Source organism: Rhinopithecus roxellana, chromosome 7, assembly GCF_007565055.1.
Source record: "Rhinopithecus roxellana isolate Shanxi Qingling chromosome 7, ASM756505v1, whole genome shotgun sequence".
Lineage (NCBI taxonomy): Eukaryota > Metazoa > Chordata > Mammalia > Primates > Cercopithecidae > Rhinopithecus > Rhinopithecus roxellana.
In genome coordinates, this window is record NC_044555.1 from 68650341 (window position 1) to 68678004 (window position 27664).

The following is a 27664-nucleotide window of genomic DNA, read 5'->3' on the forward strand; positions in this document are numbered from 1 at the left end:
CCAACCTCCCATATTTTTTTCTAAGACTCTCACAGGTTTTTTTTTTTTTTTTTTTTTGGATTAGAAAAAGAGTAATTTATTCTGTCATAGTTTTGGAGGCCAGAAGTCTAAAATCAAGGTATAGGCAGACCCCATTTCCTCCAAAGACTCTAGGGGAGAATCCTTGCCTTTTCCATCTTCTGGTGGTTGTCCTTGGCTTGTGGCTGCATCTCTCTGCTCTGTCTTTGCATCATTCTCCTCTACATGTGTCTCTAATTTCTTTCTGCCTTGCTCTTAGAAGGATACATGTGTGCTGACTTTAGCAGCAATATACTAAAATCAGAAGGACATGTTATTGCATTTAGGCCTGCCTGGATAATCCAAGATAAACTCCTCCCCAGAATCCTTAATTTAGTCACATCTTTTTTTTTTTTTTTTTTTTAATTATACTTTAAGTTCTAGGGTACATGTGCATAACGTGCACGTTTGTTCCATATGTATATTTGTGCCATGTTGGTGTGCTGCACGCATCAACTCGTCAGCACTCATCAATTCATCATTTATATCAGGTATAACTCCCCAATGCAATCCCTCCCCACTCCCCCCTCCCCATGATAGGCCCCAGTGTGTGATGTTCCCCTTCCCGAGTCCAAGTGATCTCATTGTTCAGTTCCCACCTATGAGTGAGAACATGCGGTGTATGGTTTTCTGTTCTTGTGATAGTTTGCTAAGAATGATGGTTTCCAGCTGGATCCATGTCCCTACAAAGGACACAAACTCATCCTTTTTTATGGCTGCATAGTATTCCATGGTGTATATGTGCCACATTTTCTTAATCCAGTCTGTCACAGATGGACGTTTGGGTTGATTCCAAGTCTTTACTATTGTGAATAGTGCCGCAATAAACATACGTGTGCATGTGTCTTTATAGCAGCATGATTTATAATCCTTTGGGTATATACCAAGTAGTGGGATGGCTGGGTCATATGGTACATCTAGATCTAGATCCTTGAGGAATCGCCATACTGTTTTCCATAATGGTTGGACTAGTTTACAATCCCACCAACAGTGTAAAAGTGTTCCTATTTCTCCACATCCTCTCCAGCACCTGTTGTTTCCTGACTTTTTAATGATTGCCATTCTAACTGGTATGAGAGGGTATCTCATTGTGGTTTTGATTTGCATTTCTCTGATGGCCAGTGATGATGAGCATTTTTTCATGTGTCTCTTGGCTGTATGAATGTCTTCTTTTGAGAAATGTCTGTTCATATCCTTTCCCCACGTTTTGATGGGGTTGTTTGTTTTTTTCTTGTAAATTTGTTTGAGTTCTTTGTAGATTCTGGATATTAGCCCTTTGTCAGATGAGTAGATTGCAAAAATTTTCTCCCATTCTGTAGGTTGCCTGTTCACTCTGATGGTAGTTTCTTTTGCTGTGCAGAAGCTCTTTAGTTTAATTAGATCCCATTTGTCAATTTTGGCTTTTGTTGCTGTTGCTTTTGGTGTTTTAGACATGAAGTCCTTGCCCATGCCTATGTCCTGAATGGTACTACCTAGGTTTTCTTCTAGGGTTTTTATGGTACTAGGTCTAACATTTAAGTCTCTAATCCATCTTGAATTAATTTTCGTATAAGGAGTAAGGAAAGGATCCAGTTTCAGCTTTCTACTTATGGCTACCCAATTTTCCCAGCACCATTTATTAAATAGGGAATCCTTTCCCCATTTCTTGTTTCTCTCAGGTTTGTCAAAGATCAGATGGCTGTAGATGTGTGGCATTATTTCTGAGGACTCTGTTCTGTTCCATTGGTCTATATCTCTGTTTTGGTACCAGTACCATGCTGTTTTGGTTACTGTAGCCTTGTAGTATAGTTTGAAGTCAGGTAGCTTGATGCCTCCAGCTTTGTTCTTTTGACTTAGGATTGTCTTGGCAATGCGGGCTCTTTTTTGGTTCCATATGAACTTTAAAGCAGTTATTTCCAATTCTGTGAAGAAACTCATTGGTAGCTTGATGGGGATGTCATTGAATCTATAAATAACCTTGGGCAGTATGGCCATTTTCACGATATTGATTCTTCCTATCCATGAGCATGGTATGTTCTTCCATTTGTTAGTGTCCTCTTTGATTTCACTGAGCAGTGGTTTGTAGTTCTCCTTGAAGAGGTCCTTGACATACCTTGTAAGTTGGATTCCTAGGTATTTTATTCTCTTTGAAGCCATTGTGAATGGAAGTTCATTCCTGATTTGGCTCTCTGCTTCTCTGTTACTGGTGTATAAGAATGCTTGTGATTTTTGCACATTAATTTTGTATCCTGAGACTTTGCTGAAGTTGCTTATCAGCTTAAGGAGATTTTGGGCTGAGACAATGGGGTTTTCTAAATATACAATCATGTCATCTGCAAACAGGGACAATTTGACCTCTTCTTTTCCTAACTGAATAGCCTTGATTTCTTTCTCTTGCCTGATTGCCCTAGCCAGAACTTCCAACACTATGTTGAATAGGAGTGGTGAGAGAGGGCATCCCTGTCTTGTGCCAGTTTTCAAAGGGAATTTTTCCAGTTTTTGCCCATTCAGTATAATATTACTGTGGGTTTGTCATAAATAGCTCTTATTATTTTGAGGTACGTTCCATCAATACCGAATTTATTGAGCGTTTTTAGCATGAAGGGCTGTTGAATTTTGTCAAAGGCCTTTTCTGCATCTATTGAGATAATCATGTGGTTCCTGTCTTTGGTTCTGTTTATATGCTGGATTACGTTTATTGATTTGCGAATGTTGAACCAGCCTTGCATCCCAGGGATGAAGCCCACTTGATCATGGTGGATAAGCTTTTTGATGTGCTGCTGGATCCGGTTTGCCAGTATTTTATTGAGGATTTTTGCATCGATGTTCATCAGGGATATTGGTCTAAAATTTTCTTTTTTTGTTGTGTCTCTGCCAGGCTTTGGTATCAGGAGGATGTTGGCCTCATAAAATGAGTTAGGGAGGATTCCCTCTTTTTCTATTGATTGGAATAGTTTCAGAAGGAATGGTACCAGCTCCTCCTTGTACCTCTGGTAGAATTCAGCTGTGAATCCATCTGGTCCTGGACTTTTTTTGGTTGGTAGGCTATTAATTATTGCCTCAATTTCAGAGCCTGCTATTGGTCTATTCAGGGATTCAACTTCTTCCTGGTTTAGTCTTGGAAGAGTGTAGGTGTCCAGGAAATTATCCTTTTCTTCTAGATTTTCTAGTTGATTTGCGTAGAGGTGTTTATAGTATTCTCTGATGGTAGTTTGTATTTCTGTGGGGTCGGTGGTGATATCCCCTTTATCATTTTTTATTGCATCTATTTGATTCCTCTCTCTTTTCTTCTTTATTAGTCTTGCTAGCGGTCTGTCAATTTTGTTGATCTTTTCAAAAAACCAACTCCTGGATTCATTGATTTTTTGGAGGGTTTTTTGTGTCTCTATCTCCTTCAGTTCGGCTCTGATCTTAGTTATTTCTTGCCTTCTGCTAGCTTTTGAATGTGTTTGCTCTTGCTTCTCTAGTTCTTTTAATTGTGATGTTAGACTGTCCATTTTAGATCTTTCCAGCTTTCTCTTGTGGGCATTTAGTGCTATAAATTTCCCTCTACACACTGCTTTAAATGTGTCCCAGAGATTCTGGTATGTTGTATCTTTGTTCTCATTGGTTTCAAAGAACATCTTTATTTCTGCCTTCATTTCATTATATACCCAGTAGTCATTCAGGAGCAGGTTGTTCAGTTTCCATGCAGTTGAGCGGTTTTGATTGAGTTTTTTAGTCCTGAGTTCTAGTTTGATTGCACTGTGGTCTGAGAGACAGTTTGTTATAATTTCTGTTCTTGTACATTTGCTGAGGAGTGCTTTACTTCCAATTATGTGGTCAATTTTGGAATAAGTGTGATGTGGTGCTGAGAAGAATGTATATTCTGTTGATTTGGGGTGGAGAGTTCTATAGATGTCTATTAGGTCTGCTTCCTGAAAAGCTGAGTTCAATTCCTGGATATCCTTGTTAACTTTCTGTCTCGTTGATCTGTCTAATGTTGACAGTGGGGTGTTGAAGTCTCCCATTATTATTGTATGGGAGTCTAAGTCTCTTTGTAAGTCTCTAAGGACTTGCTTTATGAATTTGGGTGCTCCTGTATTGGGTGCATATATATTTAGGAGAGTTAGCTCTTCCTGTTGAATTGATCCCTTTACCATTATGTAATGGCCTTCTTTGTCTCTTTTGATCTTTGATGGTTTAAAGTCTGTTTTATCAGAGACTAGGATTGCAACCCCTGCTTTTTTTTGTTCTCCATTTGCTTGGTAGATCTTCCTCCATCCCTTTATTTTGAGCCTATGTATGTCTCTTCATGTGAGATGGGTCTCCTGAATGCAGCAGACTGATGGGTCTTGACTCTTAATCCAGTTTGCCAGTCTGTGTCTTTTAATTGGAGCATTTAGTCCATTTTCATTTAAGGTTAATATTGTTATGTGTGAACTTGATCCTGCCATTATGATATTAACTGGTTATTTTGCTCGTTAGTTGATGCAGTTTCTTCCTAGCCTCGATGGTCTTTACATTTTGGCATGTTTTTGCAATGGCTGGTACCGGTTGTTCCTTTCCATGTTGAGGGCTTCCTTCAGGCTCTCTTGTAAGGCAGGCCTGGTGGTGACAAAATCACTAAGCATTTCCTTATATGTAAAGGATTTTATTTCTCCTTCACTTATGAAACTTAGTTTGGCTGGATATGAAATTCTGGGTTTAAAATTCTTTTCTTTAAGAACGTTGAATATTGGCCCCCACTCTCTTCTGGCTTGTAGAGTTTCTGCCGAGAGATCTGCTGTTAGCCTGATGGGCTTCCCTTTGTGGGTAACCCGACCTTTCTCTCTGGCTGCCCTTAAGATTTTTTCCTTCATTTCAACTTTGGTGAATCTGGCAATTATGTGTCTTGGAGTTGCTCTTCTCGAGGAGTATGTTTGTGGCATTCTCTGTATTTCCTGAATTTGAATGTTGGCCTGCCCTACTAGGTTGGGGAAGTTCTCCTGGATGATATCCTGAAGAGTGTTTTCCAACATGGTTCCATTTTCCCCCTCACTTTCAGGCACCCCAATCAGACGTAGATTTGGTCTTTTTACATAATCCCATACTTCTTGCAGGCTTTGTTCATTTCTTTTTCTTCTTTTTTCTTTTGGTTTCTCTTCTCACTTCATTTCATTCATTTGATCCTCAATCGCTGATACTCTTTCTTCCAGTTGATCGAGTCGGTTACTGAAGCTTGTGCATTTGTCATGTATTTCTCGTGTCATGGTTTTCATCTCTGTCATTTCGTTTATGACCTTCTCTGCCTTAATTATTGTAGTTATCAATTCTTCCACTCTTTTTTCAAGATTTTTAGTTTCTTTGCGCTGGGTACGTAATTCCTCCTTTAGCTCTGAGAAGTTTGATGGACTGAAGCCTTCTTCTCTCATCTCGTCAAAGTCATTCTCCGTCCAGCTTTGATCCGTTGCTGGCGATGGGCTGCGCTCCTTTGCAGGGGGAGATGCGCTCTTATTTTTTGAATGTCCAGCTTTTCTGCCCTGCTTTCTCCCCATCTTTGTGGTTTCATCTGCCTCTGGTCGTTGATGATGGTGATGTACTGATGGGGTTTTGGTGTAGGTGTCCTTCCTGTTTGATAGTTTTCCTTCTAACAGTCAGGACCCTCAGCTGTAGGTCTGTTGAGATTGCTTGAGGTCCACTCCAGACCCTGTTTGCCTGGGTATCAGCAGCAGAGGCTGCAGAAGACAGAATACTGCTGAACAGCGAGTGTACCTGTCTGATTCTTACTTTGGAAGCTTCCTCTCAGGGGTGTACTCCACCCTGTGAGGTGTGGGGTGTCAGACTGCCCCTAGTGGGGGATGTCTCCCAGTTAGGCTACTCAGGGGTCAGGGACCCACTTGAGCAGGCAGTCTGTCCCTTCTCAGATCTCAACCTCCGTGTTGGGAGATCCACTGCTCTCTTCTAAGCTGTCAGACAGAGTCGTTTGCGTCTGCAGAGGTTTTTGCTGCTTTTGTTGTTGTTGTTGTTGTTGTTGTTTAGCTGTGCCCTGTCCCCAGAGGTGGAGTCTACAGAGACAGGGAGGCTTCCTTGAACTGCTGTGAGCTCCACACAGTTTTGGCTTCCCAGCGGCTTTGTTTACCTACTTAAGCCACAGCAATGGCGGGCGCCCCTCCCCCAGCCTCGCTGCTGCCTTGCGGTTAGATCGCAGACTGCTGTCCTAGCAACGAGGGAGGCTCTGTGGGCGTGGGACCCTCCCGGCCAGGTGTGGGATATAATCTCCTGGTGTGCCTGTTTGCTTAAAGCGCAGTATTGGGGTGAGAGTTACCCGATTTTCCAGGTGTTGTGTGTCTCAGTTCCCCTGACTATAAAAAGGGATTCCCTTCCCCCTTGTGCTTCCCAGGTGAGGCGATGCCTCGCCCTGCTTCAGCTCTCGCTGGTCGGGCTGCAGCAGCTGACCAGCACCGATTGTCCGGCACTCCCTAGTGAGATGACCCCAGTACCTCAGTTGAAAATCCAGAAATCACCGGTCTTCTGTGTCGCTCACGCTGGGAGTTGGAGACTGGAGCTGTTCATATTCGGCCATATTGCTCTGCCCCCGAATGTTAGATATTTTTAACATGAATGTTACAAATGTTAAATCTTTTGTTATTAGTCCTACAGGTCTTTGAGGCTCTGTTCATATTTTTTCCTTTTCTTTCTTTCTTTTTTTTTTTTTTACTGTGTTGTTCAGAATGGGTCATTTCTATAGTTATGTCTTCAAGTTCACTCTGTTGTCTCCATTCTGCTACTGGGCCTATCTAGTGAGCTGTCCATCTCAGTTATTATATTTTTTCAGTCCTAAAACTTCCATTCAGTTCTTTGTATCTTCAGTTTGTTTGCTAAGACGTGCATTCTACTTTGTCTTTAGTTTCAAGTGTGATTGTAATTGTGTGTTTAAGTGTTTTTATGATAACTGCCTTAAAATCTTTGCATGATAACTCCACCATTTGTTGATATCTGTTGATCACTGACACCACACTGGCTGAAGGGGGAGGAGCTCCTCTACTTTTGGGCAAGGATGAAAGTTTCAGCTCCCCACTAGCCCTTCTCTGATACTACTCTTAAAAGGGAGAGGGATGCCTCTTCAGAGCTCTGCAAGCGTGGAAGAGTCCCCCCTCAGTCTCTGCTCACAGGGGCATAAGTGGGGCCAAGTAAAATAGGGTCTAAAAGTTTTCTGTCTCTCTAGGTTGCCCCTTTCCTGTTCCTTCAGCTAGACAAAGCAGATTTTTCTTGGGTCTTTTAAAAAATCTGTTTTTCTGTTTTTTTTTTTTTTTTTTTTTTTTTTTTTTTTTTTCCTTTTTGCATTTCTGAGATGTCAGCTTCTCTAGCTTCCAGTCCAGGACATATAAGGCCCAGGATATTTAATGCTCTGCTGTTCTTCAGTTCCTAAAGTCCCTAGCTGATCTGCCTTCTTTCCAACTTTCAGAGTTTTCTTATGTTTGTTTTATATAAAACGTCAAGGATTTTTAGCTGCACTTAGCAGGAGGAATAGGGAGAAGTGAGTCTATGCCATCTTGTCTCAAAACCAAAAGTCATTTTTTAAAAGTAAAAGTATGTAAGGATATCATATTTTCTAAATATGACTTTGACCAAATCTCATAGATTATAAGTAGTGGTATCATTTTTCATTTCTAAGAAGCATGTAATTTCAAATTTGACTTTCTCTTTAATCTAATAATTATTTGGGAAAAATTTAATTCCTTTATAGTTAGATTCTTTTTTAACTATTCTGTGTTAATTAGTTTTATGTCACATATCTGGCAATATTGTTTGTATGATTTCTACTTTTTAAACACAAACATTCTTTGTGGGTTCTGCCTTTTTGGATACATGGTTATATATACACCCATAAACACAAAAACCAAGTTTGTTACTCCTCTACGTCTTTAATTATTTTGTATAATTGATCTGTGACATTCTGATAGAAGTATGTTGTTGTTTTCCATCATGAATATATAATAGTTTTGTCATATTGTCCCTAAATTTTCCTAAATACTTGCTTTATACATTTAATTCACATTATTCAGTACATAAAAGTTTATACATGTTATATCATGTTGGTATACTATTTATCAATATAAAATATCCTACTTATCCCATTTACTGATTTTTGCCTTAAATTTTATTTGCTATTTTTCATATCAATACTGCTACCACTGTTTTCTTGTGAGCATTTACATGATATATCTTTACATATTCTTTTCTTCCATCTTTCTGCATGATTTTATTTTAGAGATATCTATTGTAAATAGCATCCACCTGGATGCCATTTATGTATTATTTTTGCTCTTTTATGTATTACAGGAATTTTTGTCTTTAACATGAGAATTTAACTAATCCACATTTCAATTTGATCACTCATGTTTGTTCTCTTTTCACCAGCACAAAATTTTCACTGGTAAAAACACACTGCTGCTGGTAATGTGGGCTTCAGGGACTGAGAGATCTGGTTTGAGGCCCGGCTCTATCACTTATTAGCTTTGTGACTTTGGATAATGAGTACCTACCTGAGTAAGAGTGTTATAGAGATTTCAAAATAATTTATTGAAAGCACTTAGCTCAGTACCTGGCACAGAGAAAGTATTCAGTAAATATTGCAGTTATTAGTGCTATTGTTACTGTTGTTTTTGTTATGTGACCACATATCAAGTACCAAAAATGCTTGATTTAGGCCTAGATCTTTAGTTTTTTTCTGCTTCCCAAGCTGTGGCTATGTATCTCATCCTAACTCTCAGGTATTTCAATTCTGAAATCTCTTTGTCACTACAAACTCATGTCCCTTTGTAACTGGCTTCTTCATATAAAATGTCCCTGATTCTATCAATGCAGCAACATTTACCTAGTGCTATGATCTGAATGTACCCTTAAATTCATTTGTTGAAACTTAATCACCAATGTGATAGCATTAAGAAGTAGGCCCTCTAGGGTGATTAAGTCATGAGTGTGGAGGCATCATGGATGGGATCAGGGCCCTTATAAAAGGGCTTAAGAGAGTGGGTCTGCTTCTTTTCTGTCCCTTCTACAATGTAAGAACACATGTGTGTCTGCTGCAGAGGATGAAGCAGCAAGGCACCATCTTAGAAGGAGAGATTTCAGGTCCTTCCCAGACACCAAACCCACCAGCACCTTGATCTTGGACCTCCTAGCTCCCAGAACAGTACAAAATAAAATTCTATTGTTTATAAATTACCCAGTTTTTGGTATTTTGTTATAGCTATCTTAATTCATCCCTTGTATCTAGTTAGCCAATACCTGACTTGGGTGTTGCTTAAAATGACTCATATCTTTCTTTTCCATTCTACTTTTATTACCTCCAATCCAGTGTACCTTCTCTTCACCTCATATGTGGAGACATCAGTCTCTCCTCACTACAATGTGTACTGTCACCAATAGTCCCCAAACATCATTTTTATCATATCACTCCTTGCTCAATACCTTTTGATAGTTTCAGACTTCTGAGAAAAATCTGTATTAAATATCTTTGCTTATTTTCAAGGTCTTCATTACCGAACCCTACCTTACTTTTCCCATTTTGCTTATAATTATACTCCAACACACAAACTCCACTCTATTCAGGTGGGTCACTTCATTCTCCTCTCACAGGTCAAGTTCATTCTTGCCTCTAGGCCTCACTCATGGTATTTTCCTCCTCACTTACAGTACCTTTCCTTCTTCCCTCCTGTCATCTGAATACTATCCATTCCAAAAAACCTGGTTAAGTCCTACCTCAGTTGAGAAATTTTCTTTGTCAACTGGATCTCCTTCTCTGTAAAATACTGATCTAATGGTTTAGTAATTCTTTATATATTGTCTTAAAATTGTTTCTATCATTCTTGCATATTAGCTTTTCGTCTCCAATTAGACCTTATACTTTCTGAAGACAATTCTGCAAATATAGTAGTTTTTAAATGGGTACTTACGTTAATTGTCTTAAGTAATGAAGAAAGACAAAGAGAAGAAAGACTACCCTACTTCCTCAAATCCTGTGATATTGAAGCACTTTTGAGATGTGACCGAAATCCCTAACAGTCTGTCTGGATTTTGAATGATTTACAATAAGGAATTTTTCTTTAATGAAAAGGAATTCTATGTACTTTGGCAGTACAAACAGGCCTTTGGAAGCAACAGGAGAAACACAGAAAGGAAGCAGTCGCTTCAGTATTGGCTCTAGTCCTCCAGGAACTGAGATAATAATAAAGCCTTTCACCCAGTTTCAAGTAAGCAATGTCAGGAAATCCAGTCAAAAAAAAAGAGGAAACATAAACCAAAAGCCTTTTGGCTTTTTCCCCTACTAGATTTTACAGCTTCAGTTAGACAGGCTTTGGAAGAAGCAGCCTGGGAAATTATCTATAAAATCTTGATGTACCACTGGAGTAAGAAATATGCAGATACAGTATTATTGCCTTTAAAAATAATTGTACGAATAAAGTTTCTGAAAATTGACCTAGAAACTAATCAGCTAAAGTAACCACCAACCAAGTTTTAGGTTATCCTCTGCTACATTTTTTGAATTATAGCTCTCAAACTATCTGAAAACTATTCAATTATAGCTCTGAAATTATTGTGTGTTGATTTATGTATTACATATAGTCTGTCTTCACCTTCTAAAGCATAAGCTCCATGAGAACAGAAATTCTCATCTGCCTTATTCACTCCATGTGTCCCCAGTGCTTAGAAAAGTGCTTGGCATAAAATAGGAGCCAATAAATACCGCTGAAAGAATAAATTATAAGAAGTAACTCTCCAGAAACACCAAGATGTTGAAGGGCTAAATCTATGACTTATTTCCAAAATACATTCATTCCTTGCCTCATGTAGCCCTTACCAAGCATGCTGTGTGAGATGGGGAAGGTGATGGTGGGCTGGCCTGTCATCCGCCAGCGGCTACAGAGGTAGGAGAGGTCTGTTCTAAGCATTTCCACCATCATCTTGTTGTCCAGAGCCAGGTAGAACTGTTGCTGGTCTATAAACTGAGACAAATAAAAATAATAGCTCAGAATAATTTACTCTCACAATTATCAAGTAATATTTTAAACTACTCACATATTCAGAAGAGTATCCAAGGTGTCACAGGGCAATGATACCCCCAAATTTAATGTCTAATACATTCCAAGGTATCTGGTGGTTAACTGGCACATATAATAATTTCTGACATTTTTACAGTATGCTACAGTTTACAAAGTATTTTCAAGTATATAATTTTATTTAATCCTATAACCCCCCAGTGAGGGTTTTTCTTCTTTTAATAGATGAAAAATAAGGCAAAGAGATGATATGTAGATTAGCAAAATCATATGGCTAGCAAATGGCAAAGTCAGAAATAGAATCTATGGTCCATTACTCTTTTGTCTATTCCTACCTCAGCTGCACTATTTCAAATGTAAGATGACAAATGGGGAATTTAAGCTTTCTTTCCAGAAAATAGTTTCTCCTCCCCATAAACACATATAATCAGGTTTGTTATTATCATGTAGCTAATAAACATCAGGCTAACAACGTGTTTAGTAACAGCTAAAAGAGTACTGACATTTTTGTTTAGAAGAGGATACTGAAGATTTCTATGAATGTAAAAAGGGCCCTTCCTCAAAACAAAGAAAAGATAATTCAGTAGCTGAATTAAAAAGGTTGTATTTTGTTTATAAAGGACACATACAGTTTTATTTTTAACTTTTAAAAGTAAGGATTACTTTTGTAAGTACTCTAGCATTTGTAACATCCTTAGTTTCTGCAATACCCACGGGTACTTTTGGCAGTTACAATCACTTAGCGAAACTCTGTGCTGGAAGCTCAATTCAGTTCAACTCTATAAATATTCACTGAGTAAGTTATGTGCAAGGCCTGGTGGAACTCTTTGACACTTATCCCAACTCCAGTAAATGCTTTACTTCTCCAGTGTTTTTCTTTTATTTCCATTCATCTCAATGCACATTCAAGCTTATTTCACCCACCTGTGGAGTGAAAGTAAAGATAGTTTTCCGAATGTCATAGAGTTTTGAAGTTCCAAGCACTCCCATGTGTCTGTAGGGTCGTCCACTGAGTTTCATTCTATTGTTGCATCCTGATACAGAATTGAGAAATGGTAAAGATATTTTTAGAGCACAAATCAAATCAGCAAACATTTTTACACATATATATACACACACACATATACATATACATACACAATGTATGTGTATACATATAGACACACACACACATCCACTGTATTTCCTTGAATTTAAGTTACCTTCTTTTTACAGTTTAGCATTCTGAAATTGGAATCCATCCTATAATTGATGTCTATGTTAATTAAACGTAGCTGAATTTCTTTTCGTCTTCCAAAAGGGAGTTATAAAATCAATACCTCTTATGATGAGAAAATAGTTCATTCACACACATATTTTTCTTTTATATCATAGGATAACACTGTTTATATTGTTCTAAAACTTTTTCCCCCAAAACACATATTAAATATGCTTTCATGTCAGTACTGACAGGACTACTACTTTTTTATTTTTTGACTAGAACACATTTTTCTTGGGAATTTAATTTTTTTCATTTGCTTTACCTAAGTGTTATACTTATCAAATAGGTCAGTTTTAGTGTTGCTTTACTCTTAGGGGGCTAGCACCAGAGAATTGTCAAAGCCTTGGTCATATTCCAGGGTTCACTCTGTAAAGCACACATTTTACCTGAGATTGATGTCACAACCAGGTTTTTCCACTATTCCTTCCTTTTTGTTTCTATTTAATACTGTAAATATATACAACATAAAATTTACCATTTACTATTTTAACAACCTTAAGTTCAGTGGCATTAAGTACATTTACATCATTGTGCAAACATCACCACCAACTATCTCCAGAACTCTTTCATCTTCCCAAACTGAAACTCTATTCATTGAACAGTAACTTTTCATGTCCCCTGCTTCCCAGCCTCTGGCAACCACCATTCTACTTTGTATCTCTATGAATTTGGTATCTCATATAAATGGAATAATACAATATTTTTCGTTTTGTAACTAGCTTATTTCATTTAGCATAGTCTTCGAGGTTCATCTATGTGTAGCATATGTCAGAATTTCCTTCCTTTTAAAGGCTTAATAATATTCCATTTTGGGTATACATTTTGTGTATACATTGCATACTGTTTATCCATTCATTGATGGACATTTGGGTTGTTTCCACTTTTTGGCTATTGTGGGCAATGCTGCACATTGATGTAGAAAATGTCTGTTCAAATGAGATCACTTGGACACAGGAAGGGGATCATCACACACCGGGTCCTATCTTGGGGAGGGGGGATAGCATTAGGAGATATACCTAATGTAAATGATGAGTTAATGGGTGCAGCACACCAACATGGCACATGTATACATATGTAACAAACCTGCACGTTGTGCACATGTACCCTAGAACTTAAAGTATAATAATAATAAAAAAAAAAGAAACAGAAAATGTCTGTTCAAGTTCCTATTTTCACTTCTTTTGGATATATACTCAGAAGCATAACTGCTGGATCATATAGTAAATCTATGTTTAATTTGTTTGAGGGACAGCCATACTATTTTCCATAGGGGCTGACCCATTTTACATTCCCATCCACAGTACACAAGAGTCTTCATGTCTCCACATCCTCATCTTGGCTATTCAGGGTCCCTTGAGATTCCATATAAATTTTAGAACAAATTTTTCTATTTTTCAAAAATCGTCATTTGGGCTCTTGATAGGACTTGCATAGAATCTGTTGATAGCTTTGGGTTGTACAGGCATCTTAACAATATCATGTCTTCTAACCCACAAAGACAGCATGTCTTTCCATTTATTTGTATCTTGTCTATTTCTTTTAGCAGTGTTTTTCCATTGTCAGTGTACAAGTCTTTCACCTCCTTGGTTAAGCCTATTCTGAAGTATTTTATTCTTTTTGATGCTATTATAAATAGAACTGTTTTCTTAAATTCCTTGTCAAATCATTCATTTTTAGTGTATAAAAATGCAACTGACTTTTGTGTGCTGATTCTGTATCCTATAAGTTTGCTGAATTTGTTTATTAGTTCTCACAGGGTTTTTTTTTTTTTTTTTAATAAAACCATGTCATCTGTGAATGGAGATCATTTTAATTTTTCTTTGTGAATTTGGATGTCTTGTATTTCCTTTTCCTGTCTAACTGCTCTGGCTAGAACTTCCAGTGCTGGCTGACTGTTATGGTGTGTGCCTGTTGTCCCAGAGACTAAGGTGGGAGGATCCCTAGAGCACAAGAGTTTGTGACCAGCCTGGGCAATACAGTGAGACCTTGTCTCAAAAAAAAAAAAAAAAAATGCTATGTTGAATAGAAGTCTGTGTGTCTGTTTTGATTATTTTTTCTTTTGTCTTTTATTAATTTTATTAATTTACCAATTAATAACAAGTCATGGTTTTCTAAGTCATGTCTTGTTATATTTTTTCAATGCTGAATACAGCGTATAAAGAATTGTAGAGGCTCTGGATGATATTATTTCCCTCCAGAGAAGATTCAGTTTATTTATTTATTTATTTATTTATTTATTTATTTATTTATTTATTTATTTTTGAGACGGAGTCTCGCTCTGTCGCCCGGGCTGGAGTGCAGTGGCCGGTTCTCAGCTCACTGCAAGCTCCGCCTCCCGGGTTTATGCCATTCTCCTGCCTCAGCCTCCGAGTAGCTGGGACTACAGGCGCCCGCCACCTCGCCCGACTAGTTTTTTGTATTTTTTAGTAGAGACGGGGTTTCACCGTGTTAGCCAGGATGGTCTCGATCTCCTGACCTCGTGATCCGCCCGTCTCGGCCTCCCAAAGTGCTGGGATTACAGGCTTGAGCCACCGCGCCCGGCGATTCAGTTTATTTTAGCAGGCAGATACAGCATAAGCAAATCTTCTTAACCCAATCAGGAATTGAGAAGACTGTTTTAGGATTTGTGTTTGAGGCTTTCTAAGAACTTGTCTATTTATGGCTTTTCCTTTCTCCTAAGGTATAGTCCACTCTTTAGGGGTTTCTATTGAAAGCACAAGGTGTTTATCACAGTCCCTTCCATATAGGAAGGTCCTGAAATGCAATTTTTGTCTCTGTAGAACAGTGAGACTTTCTGCTTAGTTTCTTGGCCGCTTACTTCATGCAAGCAAAACTTAAGAATCAGCAAACGCCTCAAAGGTAAGCTGCACAGAGAATAGTGAGTTTATTCTTTGAGTGTCTCTTCTGTCTAAGGTTTTAGTTTCTCAAGTTCTGGCTGTTGTAATTACTCTCTGAAGCCTTCACTCACCTTCATTTTTAAAATCTAGTCATTCCAGTTATTCTTAGTATGACAGCCCAATACAAGCTATTTCATCACAGCTGGAAGCTGAAAGTCTACCTTTTCTTTTTAGCTATGATACAATATACATAATTCTACCATTCTGGTTTAAACACATTACAGTGCTTCTAATTGTTGTTTTGCCACCACAAATTATAACGTAGTGAACATTCTTGAATATATATCCTTGTGTACTTGTATGAGTGTTATATAGGATAGATTCTAGGCTGGTTGCAGTGGCTCACGCCTGTAATCCCAGCACTTTGGGAGGGAGGCCAAGGTGGGTGGATCACGAGGTCAGGAGTTCGAGACCAGCCTGGCCAACATGGTGAAACCCTGTCTCTACTAAAAATACAAAAGTTAGCCCGCCATGGTGGCGGGCACCTGTAATCCCAGCTACTTGGAAGGCTGAGGCAGGAGAATCACTTGAACTTGGGAGGCGGATGTTGCAGTGAGCCGAGATCACTCCACTGCACTCCAGCCTGGGCAACAAGAGCAAGACTCCATCTCGGGTGGAGAAAAAGAAAAAGAAAAGGGTAGATTCCCAGAACTAAGGTTGTTGGTCAAAGACATGTGCATTACATTTTTTTATAGGTAATGCCTACCTGCCTCTAATTTACACTACCAAGATGCTGAGAGTGTCCACATCTCCACATATTCATCAGCACTGGATATTGGTACTCAACTTTTGTAAAATTGATGGGCAAAAATTATATAGCACTATTCTTTTATCTTACATTTTCACAATCATTGGTGAGGTTGAAACTATGATAACTTAAAAAATATAGTACTAGGAAAGAAGAAACAGTGATCAGCAGCACCAAAAAGTAAGATTAAAAGTATCCACACAGTGAGTGAGTGAGTATATGCATGTACAGTAGATGATAAAGATGGAATTTCAAAACAACGTATATATGAACTATTCAATCAATAGTGCTGGAACAATTGGTTATTTGGCAAAAAGTCAGGTTTTTACCTCATAGGACAAAGTAAAATTAATATTATAGCCTAAGACGTAAATGTAAAATTGTAACCATAAATAACAAAGAAAATGCAGTGAAAATGTATTTGACCTAGGGATGGGTCTATCTTTCTAAGTTTAACAGCAAGGAAAGAATCCAAAAAATGAGAAAATTTTATTACATAAAATATAAAACTTCTATACATGAAAAGCAGCACAAAATTAAAGGGCAAATAATAAAATAGCAAAATATTGCAATAGCATGTGGAAGGTGGAAGAGAAAGTGTCAGTATCCCTAATATATTTAAAAATACCTCACGGAAATGGGCAAAGAATCAACAAGTATCCAGCAGAAAAATGGCAAAAGAATCTAAGTAGACGATTTGCAAAATTAACAGAAAAAGGCTATTTATGAAAATAACTTTTGAAGAAATTACGTTAATACAGCTATCAAATTGGATTGTAGGTGGCTACTTACCAAAACATAACAGAGTTTATCATATATTGTTATGTTTCAAGAAAAACAGAGGCCGGGCGCGGTGGCTCAAGCCTGTAATCCCAGCACTTTGGGAGGCCGAGACGGGTGGATCGCGAGGTCAGGAGATCGAGACCATCCTGGCTAACACGGCGAAACCCCGTCTCTACTAAAAAATACAAAAAACTAGCCGGGCGAGTTGGCGGGTGCCTGTAGTCCCAGCTACTTGGGAGGCTGAGGCAGGAGAATGGCGTAAACCCGGGAGGCGGAGCTTGCAGTGAGCTGAGATCCGGCCACTGCACTCCAGCCTGGGCGACAGAGCGAGACTCCGTCTCAAAAAAAAAAAAAAGAAAAACAGAATGCAAAATCCATTCTTAATGACATCATTTTTCTAAAAACATGTTTGTACTTATTTTATTTAAAATGATTGGAAACAAATATGCCAAAATAAAAGGTCGCTTCCTCTGAGTGGTGGAATTACAGGTGATTATCTTTTTCCTTTGTGCTTGTCTCTGTTTTCCAGTTCCCTGCAGTCAATGCGTACATACCAATTTGTAATCAGATAACTTATAACTTATGAAATTTGGAGAGAACCAGAATAGCATACCTATTCAGATAGAACTAGGAGATAAAATCATAATTCTTGAAGGACTGAAAAATATATCTGATAAAATGGATGTATCTAATATTTAAAGATTTGCACAAAGGCAAGAAAATAATTTTGCACAAAGGCAAGAAAATAATTATCTAAAAGAAGTAACAGACTAGGAAATATATATAAATCTCACTGATAAAAGCTTACCATAAAATACAAATAATTGATAAATATATACAGAAATGTGCAGACCCTATTAGATAAGCAAGCAATTGTAGACACACAGTTTCAAAAAAAAGAGGTAAAGCAAAAATAGAAAAATAGAAAAATGTGCAGGTCACTGGGAATTAAAGATAGAAAATTAAAATAATTTATACATATTAAAACCTACTTATCTAACAAAAATAAATAAAACTCCAATGTTAGTGGGATAATAAAAAAGAAAGGCATATTTTATATCTTAGTTATGTCACTACAAATTAGTTCGTCTTTGTAAATAATAATCTGGCAACATGTAACAAGAGCTAAAAACCTGTTCACAATCTTATCCAGAATCCCTTTACTGAGAATATACAATTAAGAAAACAGTGGTCTACTAATACCATAAAAACCCTAGAAGAAAATCTAGGTAGTACCATTCAGGACATAGGCATGGGCAAGGACTTCATGTCTAAAACACCAAAAGCAACGGCAGCAAAAGCAAAAATTGACAAATGGGATCTAATTAAACTAAAGAGCTTTTGCACAGCAAAAGAAACTACCATCAGAGTGAACAGGCAACCTACAGAATGGGAGAAAATTTTTGCAACCTACTCATCTGACAAAGGGCTAATATCCAGAATCTACAAAGAACTCAAACAAATATACGAGAAAAAAACAAACAACCCCATCAAAAAGTGGGGAAAGGATATGAACAGACATTTCTCAAAAGAAGATATTCATACAGCCAACAGACACATGAAAAAATGCTCATCATCACTCGCCATCAGAGAAATGCAAATCAAAACCACAATGAGATACCATCTCACACCAGTTAGAATGGCAATCATTAAGAAGTCAGGAAACAACAGGTGTTGGAGAGGATGTGGAGAAATAGGAACACTTTTACACTGTTGGTGGGATTGTAAACTAGTTCAACCATTATGGAAAACAGTATGGCAATTCCTCAAGGATCTAGAACTAGATGTACCATATGACCCAGCCATCCCACTACTGGGTATATACCCAAAGGATTACAAATTATTCTACTACAAAGACACATGTACACGTATGTTTATTGCAGCACTATTCACAATAGCAAAGACTTGGAATCAACCCAAATGTCCATCTGTGACAGACTGGATTGAGAAAATGTGGCACATAGACACCATGGAATACTATGCAGCCATAAAAAAGGATGAGTTTGCGTCCTTTGTAGGGACATGGATGCAGCTGGAAACCATCATTCTTAGCAAACTATCACAAGAACAGAAAACCAAACACCGCATGTTCTCACTCATAGGTGGGAACTGAACAATGAGATCACTTGGACTCGGGAAGGGGAACATCACGCACTGGGGCCTATCATGGGGAGGGGGGAGGGGGGAGGAGGGAGGGCTTGCACTGGGGAGTTATACAAGATATAAATGATGAATTGATGGGTGCTGACGAGTTGATGGGTGCAGCACACCAACATGGCATAAGTATACATATGTAACAAACCTGCACGTTATGCACATGTACCCTAGAACTTAAAGTATAATAATAAAAAAAAAAAAAAAAAAAAAAAAAAGAAAACAGTGGTCCATACAAAGGCATTTATAGAAGGATAAAAATTCTCGAAACAATTCAGCTACTAATAAGGGAACAATTACTTTAATTTGATGAAATACTATATAGCTATTTCGGTATGTGGAAATGCATCATGAGAGAGTAAGTGAAAACAAACAGAACACAAGTGAATATAGGCATGTTAAAGATAACTATTAAAATGTATCTATATGCACTAAGAGATTAGAAAAGAATTAGCATTATATAAAGATTTGAACTTAATATTTAAATTCTTACTTTTACAAAGTTGATTAATCTCATAATTTAAAAAAATAAAAAAGATGTTTTAGAACTGACTATGAAATACTGAGGATTTGAGGTGAGAGAACTCCGTTTAGTTAACATATATAAACAAATACACCCAGTAAAGAAATATTCCTTTTCCTTCATGGGAATTATGGTTGTCATTTGATGTATCCTTAGGGCAATTTAGTTATTGTGAAACTGTTGCAATAATAGAATTTTGAATAATCACTCATCTGACTGATAAGTCATTAAATGTTGCCTCATCTATCACGCTTTTCCTGACTTCCCTTCCATGCTTTGCCTGATTTCCCCAGGCAAATCTATCCCCTTTCTTCTGTATTTCATATGTAACACCATGGTCATAGCATTTATAAGATTGTACTGTGATTATTTAGCTGCATGGCTATGTCTTCCATAGCATCTAGCCCAGTGCCTGGTACATAATAAGTGAGCAATAAATGCTTATGAATGAATGAATGGAGCAAATGAAAGAACATATCAGGAAGATAAATGTCCACTTGTCACTTGAGTCCCTGGAATGTTTGATCATTCATTTAGTTTTTATTTCCTTTGGCTAGAAAACAAGAACTTAGTAAGAGGCCCAAGATGGAGTCTAGGTTTTGAATAAGTAAAGAGTAAGGAGATTGCTTCTGTTTGTTGGAGAGACCTGATGTGAGGCAGGCAGATTCCAGAAATGATGGCCCAGAGCTTAGAATTACTTGTTTCCCAATAAGATATGCCAATTTAGAATAATAGATGCAATGAAGCAATGGGTAAAATTAACCTATTAACTTTTGAGTGAGAGCCAGAGAATCAGGTCAAAGTCACCAACAGGACTTGCATAAACCCAGAATTGTAGAGACTTCTAAGAGTTACAAAGAAGGTGACTGTAAGATCAACTAGTACTCAGGTGGGTAAGATGTTGGCTAAATAGGGAAATACCTTCCTTACCTCAAGTGATTTAGTGCTAGTGGACTAGTATCTAGAGACTAGAAGTGCATTATAGGTCTGGGGCTATAGGGAATGGCCAAAAAATAAAAACAGGAAGCAGGTTCTGGGAAGGGGTGAGGTATGCATCCCACCTAGCAAAGCATCCACCCAAATCAGCCTCAGAAGTTTCAGAGCCTTGACTTGGTATTTACCTCAGTTAGGGTTGAGTAAATAGAGGGAACCAGGAGTATTTTATAATATTCAAGCTAATTTGTGGCTAGATTTTAGAAATTTATTAGGATCTGAGACATATTCAATAAATTTGTTAATTTCTATGTGTATATATTTTAGTTTTTCATTATCTTTTTTTTTTTTTTTTTTTTTTTTTTTTGAGACGGAGTCTCGCTCTGTCACCCAGGCTGGAGTGCTGTGGCCGGATCTCAGCTCACTGCAAGCTCCGCCTCCCGGGTTCACGCCATTCTCCTGCCTCAGCCTCCTGAGTAGCTGGGACTACAGGCGCCACCACCTCGCCCGGCTAGTTTTTTTTTTTTTTTTTTGTCTTTTTAGTAGAGACGGGGTTTCACCGTGTTAGCCAGGATGGTCTCGATCTCCTGACCTCGTGATCCGCCCGTCTCGGCCTCCCAAAGTGCTGGGATTACAGGCTTGAGCCACCGCGCCCGGCTTCATTATCTTTTTAAAGCAAAGTTTCTTTAGAAAATTCTAACCATGTTGTATTTGAATTTTTAGGAAAGGGACATTCCTACATCATAGTTAGGATGGAAGAAAGAAATCCATATACTCCTAAAGCCAGATGCAAATGTTAATAGCTCTGGAATGCAAGGAGTTCAAGCCTTGTTGGCATTAAATATACGTTCCTAGAGACAGACAAAAGTCAGCTCTAACTCTTGGTCCTTTCCTCCTTGGTTGATTCCCTCTCAATTTAGACAAAGAAATTAAGTGACTGGAGTTAAGTGCCAGTAAAAAGGGAAGGAGGCTGGTTTTCAGCTGGGAATACTTGCCTTACTTGCCTTAACTCTAATTACAAACATACCATTCTTGGGTGATGATTAAAAAGTACACACACACAGACGCGCGCGCGCACACACACACACACACACACACACGCACATATACAAACTAACTTCTGGGTTTGTAAGTGGCAATCCACTATCTAAGAGCCAATCTTTTACAAATCTTCTCTCTTGTAGTTTAAGATTGTATTACTTTTCTATTGGTTCTGTAACAAATTACCACAAACTTGGTGGCTTAAACAACACGGATTTATACTTCTACAGTTCTTGGCATCACGAGTCCAAAATGAGTATTATGGGACTAAAATCAAAATCAAAGTGTCAGCAGGGTTGATTCCTTCTGGAGGCTCCAGGGAAGAATCCATTCCTTGCCTCTTCCAGCTTCTAGATGATGTGGGAATTCCTTGGCTCACAGCCTTATCACTTTAATCTCTTGCTTCTGTTGTCACATCTCCTACTTTTATAGTCTGGTCTTCCTCTGATTCCCTTTTATAAGGACACTTGTGATTACATTTAGGGACCACCTGGGTAATCCAAGATAATCTCCCTATCTCAAATAAGTCTGTTTTGCCATATAAGGTAAGGCTTATAGGTTCCAGGAATTGAGACTTGGATATCTTTGGGGAGTCATTATTCAGTTTTCCACAAGAGTAGTTTAGAATTTCTTTTAGATAACAATATAGTAATTTGTTTAATGCAAAAAGTCTATCACTAAGTTTAATATGTGAATTAATTAAAAAATAAGTACTAATTAAAAAAAGTACTAATTAAAAGTAAGTATTATATTAAAGAATCTTTTATATTACGAACTAGTTCATTAAATGACAAAGTATGAAAGACCTAAAAACAAGTTCCTTGGCTATCATTCCATATAAAATAAGCAAGTATTTGAAAAAGAGGTACAGGTTCCAATAAAGGAGAGAACATGTTATTTAAGCACACACTTGGAATAAAGATACAATATTGGCTGATAATAGTCATGCCTTATGTATCCAAAGGGTTCATAAAACACACCTAAAATTATCAGGCCTGCTCAGAATAGAGAAGCTAAGAAACTTGGATTCTAGAGACTCTAAATTCCTTCTCAGCTCCAGCTTAATAAAGCAATACACAATCATGAAGAATGAAAAAGGATGGAAGCCAGCCTGTACTGAATAATGCTTTGATTCTAGCAGCCTGGCCAATCTCCTTACCTAGGCTGGAATAAATGTGGCTGAGAATACGAGCTGGTTGTACTCTGATGGGGTATACCTCAGCAATGGTCTCCACGTCAATTCCCTTGTCCTTCAAAATGGCCTTGATTTCTTCTGTTTCAGCTACAATAGAGACTGTAGGAGACAAAGAAGATGAGGTCACCAGAAAATTTTAATAGCAACTTAAAAATCTCTCAAGTTATATAATTTCTTTTGAAGAGAAAAAAAGGAAATGGGAGGAAATGAACAGTTATTGAGGGACTTTGATAAAATAAGTGTCATGCTAAATAATATTATCTAAAACGAAAAGGAAAAGATTTCAAGACTAGAGCATTAATTTTTGCTTTTTGGCTCAATATGTATGTGCTCCTAGAGAATACCACACTCTCTTTATATCTAAGATTCCATGTTTAAATGGGGGAAAAATCCATCATGAGGTTTGGTAGAGCTTTGGTAAAAACTGACTCCCCGAGTTCTTTCATATCAGTAAACCTAAGGTCAGAGCCAGGTATGTGGGGGTAATAAAGAACATCCTAATGACAGGAGTTGCCTATAGCTAGAGAATGATAGAAGGCATGGTGAATTGGGGATAACAGTTTGAGCCATCAACATATAGAATTGTATGTTTTTTAGGCAGCAGGGAGGGGGCGCTGGGGAGAGATGGGGATGATACTTCTCTAGATTCAGAGCCTACCAAACCTGGACAACTCCCTTTTCTTCCTCTTATACTCCTGTCACTGAAGTAGGAAGCCCAACTACAAGAGACGAGGCTAGGCCAGCTTCCTGATTCTTCTTTTCACTTTCCCTCTATGAAACAGATACCCGGCTGGGGGCCAGTAATCCAACTGAGGCTTTAGCTGTCTTGACACTAAGCACCAGTGGCAAATGTGCCCTCTACTGCTCCTCTAGTGCTGGGAGATGTGATGGATTGTTCACAGGAAAAAGAATGCACTGCTTGGTTCATCCTAGCTTACCATTATTTTCTACATTGAGTTTTTGAAGCAAAGTCTTAGTTAACAAAGTGCTACTTTGCCTTCCTTTGCCATTATCCTTTATATATTTTTCTATCTTGAAAACCTCATGCTAATGGGCTGCTGTTGTCTGGGCCAGGATAGCAGGATATGTCGATCACAGAGTCCCCTGGACATAATACTATCTTGATTACTTGTAACTGAAAAAATGAAAATAAAAGAGATTCTTCAGGGAAAAATGTGCTGAGGAAGAACAATAAGGGGCTAAGGACAGTTCAGGAAAAAACACATGGCAATCCATTCATTCATTGGTAAACATTTATTAAGTACCTCAATGGATGAGGTACTATGCTAGTCACTAGGGATATAGAAATGGATAAATTAGTCTTTCCCTCAAGGAGCGCACATTGTAACAGAAGTGGCATACACATGGATTGTAAAACGACCTGCTAGGTAAATAGAGATAAGTGCACAAAACTTTATGAGATCATCCAGGAGTGACAGCTAGGTAGTGTGGGGTTGGGAGGAGGGGTATCAGGAAAAGCTTCTGAAAAGAGTTGATGCCTACACTGAGTTTGAAAGAATGAATAAGTTAGCTAGGAGAAACAAGGGATTAGGAAGGGTATAGCCATTCTAGGAAGAGGGTCCAGAATGAACTTATCAAGCACAGAGTTGAAAAGAAGCATGGCTGCATTTAGGGAGGTGGGAAGAACCATATACACTTCAATATTGCTGTAGCATAGTATACCTTGCATAGTGGCAAAAAAAAAAAAAATGGATCTGGAAAGATAGACAGGGGTTAGAGCATCATGAAGGGCATGTGTATCACTTGAAGGATTTTGTATTTCATCTTTTGGCCAGGCTTTCCAAACTGCTTTCTACTGAGCCTCAGGATTCTTCAGGGGAATTGGTTGTAAGAGTACAGGGGACTGAAGGACAGTCAAGTAAACAATACTCCGGGGCCCCAGGAGTGCCTTCAACCCAAGCAACTAATTTTTTTGTTTTATAAAATATTTAGAAAATTCGTATTTAGTGCCTCTTATGTGCTAGGCACTGCCATATGTTAAGGACATGATCCCTACATGGAAAAAATGAGATGGCTATAGAGTCCTGCTAGAGGCCTGAATAGAAGTTAACCTGCAACAGGATATGGTAAAAGTAAGGAAGAAATTGTTCCAGACAGAAGATATAGCATGGGCAAAGGCTCAAGGGAACAGAAAACAAGGCAGAGTTAGGAATTATAAAAAGCCCTTTATGACAGAAACATGTAGTATAAAGGGGCGATGATGAAAAATGAAGCTGGAGATGGGGTCAGCGGCTAGATCTAAAGGGCCTTATAAGTCATATTAAGGAGATTGCCAATGGGAAGCCCTTGTTGAGGTATAATCAGAGGAATACCATATTAATACCTGTACCTTAAAAATAGAACATTCAGATTGATAGAGAAGAAACTGACAGACTGTAGTGAAGACAGACCAGCTAAAAAGCTACTATAGGGCCGGGCACTGTGGCTCACGCCTGTAATCTCAGCACTTTGGGAGGCCGAAGTGGGTGGATCACCTGAGGTCAGAAGTTCGAGACCAGCCTGGCCAACATGGTGAAACCCCCGTTTCCACTAAAAATTAAAAAACTAGCCAGGTGTGGAGGTACGTGCCTGTAATCCCAGATGCTCCAGAGGCTGAGGCAGGAGAATCGCTTGAACCCGGGAGGCAGAGGTTGCAGTGAGCCAAGATCGTGCCACTGCACTCCAGCCTAGGTGACAGAGTGAGACTCCATCTCAAAAAAAAAAAAAAAAAGTTACTACAGTAATGTAAGGAAGAGATGGTGATTACCTCCATTAGGATCAAGACACTGGTACTGGAGAAAACTGGATCGATCTCAGAATTATTTAGGAAATAAAGCAGCCAGAACTTGTTAACTGTTGAATGTAGGAGATGAGAGAGAGGAAGATATCAAGGATTCCCTAGGTATTTATTTCTACAACTGGGAGGATGGTGTGTCATTTAATGACACAGGCATATAGGAGGAAAAGCAGGTATGGGTGATGTAGTACTAGGAGGGTATAGCTGAATAATTTTAGACACGTTGAATAAATTTACAGTGCAAGTGAGACACCCAAGTGAGGCTATCTTAAAGGAAGCTGATACAGATTCAGAACTCATTAGCATAGAAAGAGATGAGATGGGTCAAGGAGAATATATAGAGAAGAGGAGAAGTGGACTTAGAATATAACCTTGGAAAATACCAACATAAAAGACATGGGCAAATGAAGAAAAGCCTGGGGTGAAGTGGAGGAGTTCTTACATCATGACTTATATTTTCTCTATGGTGTAGGAGGTGAGATCATCTTCTGGGAGTGAGGGAAGAAGTAAGAAGGTGGAAAGAGGGAAAAGGGAAAAGGTTGGAATAGGAGGAGGCTGAGGAACAGAAATAAATATTTAGAGAAGCAAGAGCAGTGGGCTAAGGACAGAATTCTCAGAAATACCAATAGTTAGGGGGCAAAGAAGAAGAGGAAGACCAGAATGAGACAGAAATGTGCTTAATCTAGGTTGAAGGAGATTCAAGAGAGTATGGCATCATAGAAGATACGGGATACAGATTCAATACTCCAGTAAGATGCAGATTAAAAAGTACCTTCCAAATTTGGCAATACAAAGGTCACTGGTAATTTAAGCAAGATTGTTTTCATAGTAGTAAGCCAGACTATAAAATACTGCAGAATAAAGGGAATATAAAAAAGTGGAAGTTTGGACGAGAAAGAAAGAAGCTATATAGTGTAACTAGAGGGAGATGAACACGTCAGTAGACTAAACAAAATAGAACCAACAGAATGGGAGAGTTTGAGGATTCCAGGAAAGAGCAAGTTTCTAGAGAAGGCTGGGGAAGAAGATAATGATCAAACATCAGAAGGAAGACTTGTCCTTGAATAGGAGAAGAAACCCTTTTTCTCAGATTGCAGAAAATGAGGCAAGGATAGGTAAGACTGTAGGGGTGGGGAGGGCTGAGACACTGACAAAGATCAGAATATTATCAGGCATGAAGCAGCAGGGCAAGAATTAGGCTGAAAAAAGAGGTGGGGATTGAAAACAGAGAAGGTGTGGAATAGTGGTTGAGAAGTATGAAAATGCTGACTTATTAATAAGAACAAGGATGAACAGGAGGCACTGTAAACCTAGCTGAGCTGGAGACCATGATTTCCAGTGCCACCACTCTGCTCATTTGTGTGTGTGTTTTTCTCCCCAATAGCTTTTTAGCAGGCCAGGTATAGGACCAGAAAATGCAGACTGTAACACTGACCTAGGGCTGTGATTTTTCTAGTAGACTTTTTCTAATAGAAGTATGGTGTATTGGTGACTGGGAAATTTAGATGAACAACCATGAGGTAGAAAAGAGTAAACTAGGGGAAAATAGAAACAAGGGTAATGGGAAGAAAAAGAAAGTTGAAATAATGTTATGACTATGATCACAGAGTAGAATATTGGAATTTCAGATATCCGAAGTGAAGGAGCCCTAAAGTTTGGTCCTTTGAGTGGATGGCTAAAAGTATAGGTAGAAGGAAAGGTCACTAGAGTTATGGATATCCAGAACTTTGAGACTGAAGTATTAGACTGCACTGACATCAATGCTAAAATCTAGTTCTATGGCAGGATTTGGAGAGGAAGAGGAAGGCTGTAGCCAAGCCTCAAAGTCTTCAAAGAATGAATTAGAGCAACCAGGAGATCAACATAGACAGGTGGAATAAACCTCAAAGGAGAGCAAGATCTCTCATGGGAAGGGAAGAGTAATGACTTTTACATAATGTTTGCTATATATATTGTTAAGCAAGAACTACCTGTATGACCACATGGGATGCCAAGTATAAGAAAATTTAGAAAATGCACGAGATTATTTTCCATATAGAACCAACCCCAAAGTCAAGTGATTGGAGACATTTCAAAGGAGTTTCACAACACCACATTGGATTGTGATGTTAGAGTAAAAAATTACCTCAAGTCTTCTACTCTAAGAGACTAGAATAATGGTGATATCATTGACAGAAATAAGAAAGGTAGAAGGATTTGCATTTCTTAGGAGAGGAAAAGGTTGGGATGGAGACAAAAGAGGTCAGTTTTGTGTTTGAAGCGTAAATGGTAG

General features: G+C 38.4%; 1 protein-coding gene across 7 annotated transcripts in view; it reads right to left on the reverse strand.

Annotated features, from left to right (window-relative positions):
- The window catches only part of PHKA1 (phosphorylase kinase regulatory subunit alpha 1), a 141855-nt gene that overhangs the window by 49638 nt on the left and 64553 nt on the right, over positions 1 to 27664 (reverse strand). For all 7 annotated transcript variants that reach the window (XM_030934106.1, XM_030934107.1, XM_030934105.1 and 4 more), the window contains 3 exons: positions 22560 to 22694; positions 11985 to 12094; positions 10862 to 11006 (listed from right to left, as the gene is read on the reverse strand). In XM_030934106.1, the coding sequence (XP_030789966.1) occupies positions 10862 to 11006; positions 11985 to 12094; positions 22560 to 22694 (390 nt within the window). The remainder of the gene's footprint in view (positions 1 to 10861; positions 11007 to 11984; positions 12095 to 22559; positions 22695 to 27664) is intronic.